Source organism: Suricata suricatta, chromosome 3, assembly GCF_006229205.1.
Source record: "Suricata suricatta isolate VVHF042 chromosome 3, meerkat_22Aug2017_6uvM2_HiC, whole genome shotgun sequence".
Lineage (NCBI taxonomy): Eukaryota > Metazoa > Chordata > Mammalia > Carnivora > Herpestidae > Suricata > Suricata suricatta.
Window position 1 is genome coordinate 77,756,361 of NC_043702.1, and position 8,328 is coordinate 77,764,688.

The 8,328-nt window shown below is 36.3% G+C and overlaps 1 protein-coding gene across 3 annotated transcripts in view; it reads left to right on the plus strand.

Annotated features, from left to right (window-relative positions):
• The first annotated feature begins 18 nt into the window (after nucleotides 1-18).
• The window catches only part of MMADHC (metabolism of cobalamin associated D), a 39,910-nt gene continuing 31,600 nt past the window's right edge, over nucleotides 19-8,328 (plus strand). Inside the window, exons 1-3 of one of the 3 annotated variants that reach the window (XM_029934606.1) lie at nucleotides 19-105; nucleotides 622-681; nucleotides 5,141-5,285. In XM_029934606.1, the coding sequence (XP_029790466.1) occupies nucleotides 673-681; nucleotides 5,141-5,285 (154 nt within the window). In that variant the 5' untranslated portion in view covers nucleotides 19-105; nucleotides 622-672. Of the gene's footprint in view, nucleotides 170-621; nucleotides 682-5,140; nucleotides 5,286-8,328 lie in introns of all 3 variants that reach the window. The other 2 variants (XM_029934608.1, XM_029934605.1) reach the window with 2 other exon arrangements.

The following is an 8,328-nucleotide window of genomic DNA, read 5'->3' on the forward strand; positions in this document are numbered from 1 at the left end:
CCTGGTCACTGCCAGCGTCGACGCTACCTCTGCCGCCGTCGTGCCGCCATTTTGACGGCGGAAAGAGTGAGGGTCTGGGACAGCTGGAGGCGAAGGCTGTCACGGGTATGGACGGCTTCCGCCCGCGTTAGTCCCTCCAAATACGCCGGTCTCGGGGCCACGGCACTCGGTATTGCTTTTATTCCTGCAGGCCCCCCTATGTCTCTCCCCAGTCCTGTCACTCTGTCTTTAGGCTGTTTTTCGCTTCCTCACTGTCAGCTGCGCTCGAACCCTCGTTTGGAGCTGTTATCAGCTGTTACCTCCACCCCCAGACCTTTGTTAGTATCCCTGCTTTGACGCTTGGGACTCAGACTGGGTCACAGACTCCTTGTTCCCCGCCCTTATCTTGGTCTGAGTTGCTTTTGGGTGGGGGGTAGGGGGCTACAAACCGAGAGGGCTGAGTGCTGCACGGCCTCCTCTGCGCAGGGATCTGTGCCCCTTAGGGAGACGGGGTCGGGGGGACCGATTCTGGCATTCTTGGGTTACGGAGAGAGCTTGGGCTTTAGACAGCATAGTCGGTGTTACCTGAGTTTTGTGTTGTTATAGCTTAATTTGTCACTAGCCTGTTTTGTCCTTTCTCAGGAATAACTTTACGAAAGGAAAGATAATTTGCACCCTCTCTCCCCGCTGGAAATGGCCACTGTGAGTAAATTAGTCTCTTTAAGCCGTCTAGTGGTCTGGGAACTTTTAGGAAATGGAGGGATTGGTTTAATTATTATGGCATTGGTGGCAGAGTGTTTCTTGTGCTTAGACTAGTGTCTGAAAAAACGTCAAGGGAAGCAAGGGGTGTGAAATTCTGTTGGTATGCTTTGAAGGTGGTTTGAACAGAAACGTTCTCTTCAATACACATGTATTTGTTTCCACAAATTCATTTTTGGAAATAAATTCAGTGCCAGCATCCTTCCAATATTTTTAAAATGTATTATTTCAGGAAATATTTAGAATCTATTTTTAAACGTTTTTTATTTTGGTTAGCTAAACTGGAAGTTTGTAGCAGTTTCAGTATAGGAGGTAACCTTCCAAATCCTACAAAATGAGAGCAAGAGATAGGATTCATGTAGACCAGAAATATTTATTGGTTGTGACTCTCCAGTAATTAATCAGACATATCCTACTGTAAGGAGTTGATATGGGGGACATTAGACATAGGTGAAATAGCTGCATTAAAAAGTATAAAGTAATTGGGGTTCCTGGGTGGCTCGGTTGGTTAAGCTTCCGACCCTTGATTTTGGCTCAGGTCATGATCTTGGGGTTCGAACGCCAGGCATCAGGCTCTGTGCTAAGCATAAAGTCTGCTTAGGATTCTCTCTTTCTCCCTCTGCCCCTCCCATGCTTGTTCTCTTGCAAAAGAAATAAATAAACTTAAAAAAATACATAAAGCAATTATTTTTTAAAAGCTACACAGAGATACAGTGCAGATTCAAAGCTTTGTGGAGAGGAGAAACTAGGGGTTTGGGATCAGTTAGAGAAGCGTTTAGTCCGAGTTTTGAAAGGAGAGTGAGACTTAGGTAATTGGAGATTTGAATGGAAGAACAGGAGATATATTCAAAGACACTCTCCCTTTCAAAATGAAGTTGTTTCTGCCTTCTTTGTGAAAGAGATTAGTGGGAAATAATGTTGGATTTTGGAGTTGGAATTAGGTAAATAGAGAGCCTTGTGTGTCACAGTCAGTATTTGATTCTTTAAATCGTGGTAATTTTATCAGAGCTGTGTTAGGGAGATTAATATGGCAGTAATTAGCCAGGATAATATTCCTGTAATGGAGCAAGATATATTGAGTCTAATGATGTGACTGTAGGGACAAGTCATAAAAGTAGACCACTAGTCTTGGCCCCATTTTAAGGTGAATTTTTACCTAGCCGAGGGAAGGTTGTAAAAGAAGCATGTGATACTCTCAAAGGAGAAACATTAATTAGAATAGAATATTAATGTTTAACCTGGTTTTATTTTGACTTAAATGATGAATTAGCTCAGCAGTATATTTTGAAAGATCCTTTCATAAATCTATAAATAGATTTTATAATCTATTGTTAGAAATTCATATAAATAAATTTTAATTTTAATATTCACATATACTTTTAAAATTTTGTGTCTGTGTGCATTGCGAATACTGAATAGATGTCAGTAATAAAACATGCAGGTATGTGTGTCTTCAACAATTTAGCTAGCATACATTGTAAAAGTTGTAAATGTCCATCCTTCGGAAGGTGGACTGGTAAATCAGGATGCCTCGGAGAGAACCTCACAAACTGCATTGTTCACTTCTGACACAGTGGGAGGAGCCTGCCTTCCCTGTGTGGGTGATTTGTTGCTAAGCAGTGCCGCGTGAGAATGACTCCAAGGCTGCCGGCTCTTCCGAGTCTTCAAGAACAGTGCTAAATGTGGACTTTTTGTGGGAGTCTACAATTCCTCAGTGTTGATATTCAATTCAAGTTTCTTCTAACAGAGGGGACCACACAAAAAACGTAGATGGATATGGGTGAGCTTCTTAGATGACCAGTTGTAAGTCTTTGGTATAGACCATCTTTGCTGCTCACATGACCACAAGCAGGATTTAGTCCTAAAACAGTACCTAAAAGACCGTTGCTCTTTTTATATTAATAAAGATTTTAGAACTCAATAGCCTGTCGTCTTCCCAAGTCTAGAATCCTAGGTTTGAAATCCTATATAAAATGCCTACTTGTCCTCATACTAAAATAAACTAGCTCTTCTAATTTTTGAGTTATTTATTGGCTGTCACTTTAAGCTCTTATATTCACTAGCTGACCCAATGTCATAAAAGCTGCCAAATTTGCAAAAACTCTGCCACGTTTGCATAAAAGCTGCCAAACAAGATAAAATTTGAACACATTAGCACTGTCATCAGCCATTCCTTTCAGTGGACAAATTAAATATTTAATGCCTTATTCTGCCCTTAAAATGAAACTTGGTTAAGTAAATTAAAAACTTGGTGAATAGATTTTCTTAGATTGGGAACAAAACTCACATTTTATTATAACTTTTGTTAAAAGCTTTTTCCATCAAGGAAAAATACCACAGTAGAATTAGTGGCCTTGGTACTCAGAGGCTAAAATAATCCTTAATAATGTTAGGCAGTTGCTAAAATAATTTGGAAATCTTTCTTTTCCTTATGTACTTGTGAAACAATGATCACATAATATTTTAATCTTAATAAAATTAAATTTAATATTTAATACTTTAATGTTAATGGTATATGGAAGTGTTGTGGAAATAAGTAAAACAGTGCATATAAGGACTTAGCACAAAACCTAGCCAACAGTAGCTAACATCCATTGACTATTTACTATTTAATGCCCCCTTCAGATAATATTTTATTGAGCCTCTTCTTATTTTGAGGCCTTGTCTAAAATATATTTGGAATTTAAATTTTTATATTGGCTTTAGATCCTGACCCATATTCTGTTAAATGTAAATGTCTTCAATTGTAAAGGTAAATTTCAGTTCCAGAAACACCCAAAAGTCTGAGTCTATCTGGTTGGTTAAAATCTAATAACTATAACATTTGTTTCTTTGGGCAGGTTGGGTGCTAACCCATGGGAGTGTGCTTAAATTTTCAGGTGGACTGAATACCCTGGAGACAGTCCTTGTACTTTGAAGACACATAAAGGAAGTTCTGTTTATCCAGGTTTTGAAATGTGTTAGACCTAGGAGAGAGAAAAGGGAAGAAATCTTACAGCAGTGTAAAGGAAGGCAGAGAAATATGGGAAATGTTCAGTAGATATTTTTATGTGACTGAAGAATAGAAAAGGGAAAGTATGGTAGAGTTAGTAAGAAATTATGCCAGAGAGCTAGAAAGACCAGTTAGGATGTTCTCTTGTATTTATGATGAAAAAAAGGTCAGAATACATGGGTTGAATTTCAGAATACTATGTGAAAAGGATGATATTCTAAAGTATCAAATGGCTAGACTATTTCAACATCCTGGTAACTAGTTTTCATGCCACCTCTCTAATCCCGCTCCAATCCCGACTGCCCTAAGAGGTACATTCCTAAAAACATTCCTTATTTTTATCAGTTTACACTATTTTTCCTTGCCTCCAGATTAAAATTCTGGTTTATTGTCTTAATAAACAAGCCCTTTTGCTGTGTCAAATATATAGCATTTTGTAATTGACCACAACTTAACTTTTCAAGCCTGTTTTTTACTGTATTCCCTTATATATGTACCCTCACTGAACTTTACACTGTTTTGAAAATAACTTTTATGACTATACATCTTTTCCTAAAAGTCACTCACTGAAATGCCCCCTTCCTCCTCAACTTACTGCTGTTTCTTCAAAACCTAGTATATCTTTGAAACTTTTCTTAGTCCCCTTAAGGATCTCTTAATTGTTCAAATCTTTTAATTGCATTTCACAGATACTATGGTATTTTTTCTTAAATATTGCTTACTAAACTAGGAGTTGACGTTTTAGTTTTTTAATGCAAAGGGACAGATAAGTAAATATCTAGGCTTTCTGTACCCTGTAGTCCCTGTGCAACTACTTAAATGCCATTATGGCATGAAAATAGCCATAGACAGTACATAACTGGGAGTAGCTGTGATAGAATAAAACTTTATTTACCAAAACAGCAAGCTGTATTCAGCTATAGTTTGCCAACCCCTGCATTAAATTACTCTGACCCAAGTATTTTGTTAGAAGTTTATGCATGAAAAATGTATACATGTTCACCCATTGTAACTGACCTCAGAGTCCAGGAAATGAATATAGGAGCAAAAAATGTACCACAAAGCTATGTACTAAAGGTTTTCAAACTTCCTTAAGAATAGAAGAATCTTAGTTGTACTATCTTTTCAGTATTTTCCTGAATAGGGCAACTTTTAGAGGTTCCTATTCTCTCTACTGTGGCACTCTCAATCCTGGCTTTTATTGGAAAAGCCATATACTTTTACACAAAGTAACTTACTGGGTTTTTTTTAAATGACTTGTTTTTAGAATTATAACGTAATGCTCGTCAAGTGGTAGTTGCTCAGTAATAGAATAAAATTTGATTTTAAAAGATACATTGCAATGTGAGGATTTGGCAGAGATAAATGTACGTTCAGAACAAATAATTTTAATTTTTGTGTTATTCTTAGGTGCTGTGTAATAGAGCCAGACTGGTTTCCTATCTCCCAGGATTTTGCTCTTTAGTTAAAAGGGTTGTCAATCCCAAAGCCTTTTCAACTGCAGGATCTTCAGGTTCCGATGAGCCTCATGTGGCCACTGCACCTCCAGATATATGTAAGTAAAATTTATTATTGATTTACTTATAATTATTGCAAAAACACTTTGAGTTGTGCTTTCTGTAATGTTTCTTGAGGTTTTACAAATATTACACGGTTGAGTTTATGGCATAAATAAAATCAGAGCTTTGTATACTTATTTATTATATTGGAAAGCTACAATAAAAAAAAGAATACATTTGGTTTTTAAAACTTATTTTCTTGAATTTTAGTTTCTGTTGTAAATACAGTTAGTCCTACCTAAAACAAATCTTTTGATCCCATAAACTATTTCCAATTATTTGCTGAATTTCTCAAATTTAGTTGGTACTTTGTATGTATATATATATATATATATATAAAACACATGCATATATTATTGAAATATGATTAGCATACGTGCATTAGATCCAGAAGTACAACATAATGGTTCCACAGTTCTGTACAAGATCATCTTCCGGTAAATGTGCTTCTAATCCCCCTTATCTCCTTCACCTATGACCTTGCCCTCCTTCCCTCTGGCAAACACTAGTTTATTCTCTTTATTTTGAGTCTATTTTATTCTTTTATATTTTACAGTCATCTCATAAAAATTTATTCTTCAAACTAGTTTTCTTTAATGTAGAAAAGAGGAAGGATTTTTTTTGGAATATAATCAACCATGTTTCAAGTATACAGTAAAATGATTCATCGGTTTTGTACATTTCTCAGGGCTCATCTAGATAACTATACTCTTGATCTCCTCTGTGTATTTTACCCCTCCCCCACACATACGGTCCTTCTGGAAGTCACCAGTTTGTTCTCTGTATTAAAGACTATCTTATTTTGTCCCTTTTGTTTTTCTTAATTCTGATGAGTGTAATCATATAGCATTTGTCTTTTATTGGCGGAATCATTTCTTTTACCATTGTACCTTCTACATCATTCCATGTTGCTACAGATGGCAAGATTTCATTATTTATATGGCTAAGTAATATCCATATACATGTCATATCTTTATACATTCATCTATTGGTGGAGATTTGGATTATTTCCATATCTTGGTTGTTATAAGTAATGCTGCATTAAGTATAGGGGTACTTATATCATTTTCTTTTGCGTTTTCATTTTCTTTGGGTAAATACTCAGTATTGCAGTTATTAGATTATTTGGTAACTCGGTTTTTAATTTAAAAAAGTATTTTTAACATTTATTTATTTTTGAGAGAGAGAGAAACAGAGTGCGAGCAAGGGAGGGGCAGAGAAAGAAGGAGATACAGAATCTGAAGCAGGCTCCAGGCTCTGAGCTGTCAGCACAGAGCCCAGTGCGGGGCTCAAACCCATAAAGCATGAGATCATGACCTGCACTAAAGTCAGATGCTTAACTGACTGAGCCACCCAGGCGCCCCTCGGTTTTTAATTTTTTAAAGAGTTTCCATTCTGTTTTGCACAATGGCTGCAATACAAGAATGCAGTTTGGATTTCCACCAATAGTGCATGAGAATTCCTTTTTCTCCACGTCCTTGCCAACCCTGGTTATTTCTTGCATTATTAATTTTAGCTACTCTGACAGGTATAGGTGATACCACGTTGTGGTTTGGATTTGCTTTTCCCTGATGATTATTGATGTTGAGCATTTTTTCATGTGTCTACTATCTCTGTGTCTTAGACATGTCTGGTCAGGCCATCTGCCTGTATTTTAATAGGACTTTTTTTTTTGGTGTTGTGTAAGTATTTTTATATAGTTTGGATATTAACCCCTTAACAGATATATAATTTGAAAATACCTTTTCCCATTCAGTAGGGAGTTTTTTTTGTTTCTTGCTATTGGTTTCTTCACTGCAAAAATGTTTCATTTTGGTATAGTCCCAGTAGTTTAATTTTGCTTTTGTTTCCCCTGCCCAAGGAGACCTATCTAGAAAAAGTTTCTATAGCCAATAACAAGGAAATCATTGCCTTTGTTGTTGAAGTGTAATGGCACAATGTCATGTCAGTTTCAGATGTACAACATAGTAATTCAACAGGTCTACACATTATACAGTGCTTACCACAAATGTAGTTACCATTGATCACCTATGATATTATTACAGTATTACTGACTGTATACCTGTCCTGCTTTTCATCCTTGTGAGTTAATTTATTTTATAACAAAGTTTACACCTCTTACTCTCTTTCACCTATTTTGCCCATACTACTCCCCTCTTTCCCTCTGGAAACCACCACTTTTCTGGATTTGAGTATGTTTCTGCATTTCGTTTGTTCATTTTTTTGTTTTGTTTTGTTTTGTTTTGTTTTTATGTTCCACATACAGATCATGTGGTATTTGTCCTTCTTTGTCTGACTGATTTCACTGAGCATTGTATCTTCCAGGTCCATCCATCTGTGCAGCAAATGGCAAGATTTCATTCTTTTCTTTATGGATGATTTATTCCATCGTGTGTGTTTATACAGTGCACACGCATGTTCTTTATTCATCTATCAGTATATACTTAAGTTGTTCTGTCTCTTGTCTATCATAAGTGCTGCAATGAATATACAGGTGCATATATCTTATTTAATTACCACTTTCAGTTGCTTTGGGTAAATACCTAAAGTGGAATTTCTAGATTGGTAATACTATTTTTAATTTTTTTAAGGAACCTCCACACTGTTTTCCACAATGGCTACACGAGTTTCCTTTCCTACCAGCAGAGCACAAGGGTTCTCTTTCTTGATGTCCTTGCCAATGCTTATTTCTTTATTTTTGATTCTAGCATTAACTGGTGTGAAAATGCTGTAGTATGAATTTATAAATATCAGAGTTAAGGGATGCTTGTTTTGTCATTTTTGTAATTATTTTTTAGTTTTCCTCCAGTTAGGCAAAATATCTTACAATGAGAAATTTCAAAAAGGGTCTTGACTTGAGAAAATCACATACACAAATGCAAACGCAGAGACGAAACTATATATTATTTAAACAACACCAAAACTGAAGTTGTACACTATCTATGTATTTTTCAAAGTACATACTGAGCAATGAAGATGGAGGTCGTAGGTACTGTATGCTTCAGGGAAGATTTTCCGAGAAACCTGAACCCGTGCCTC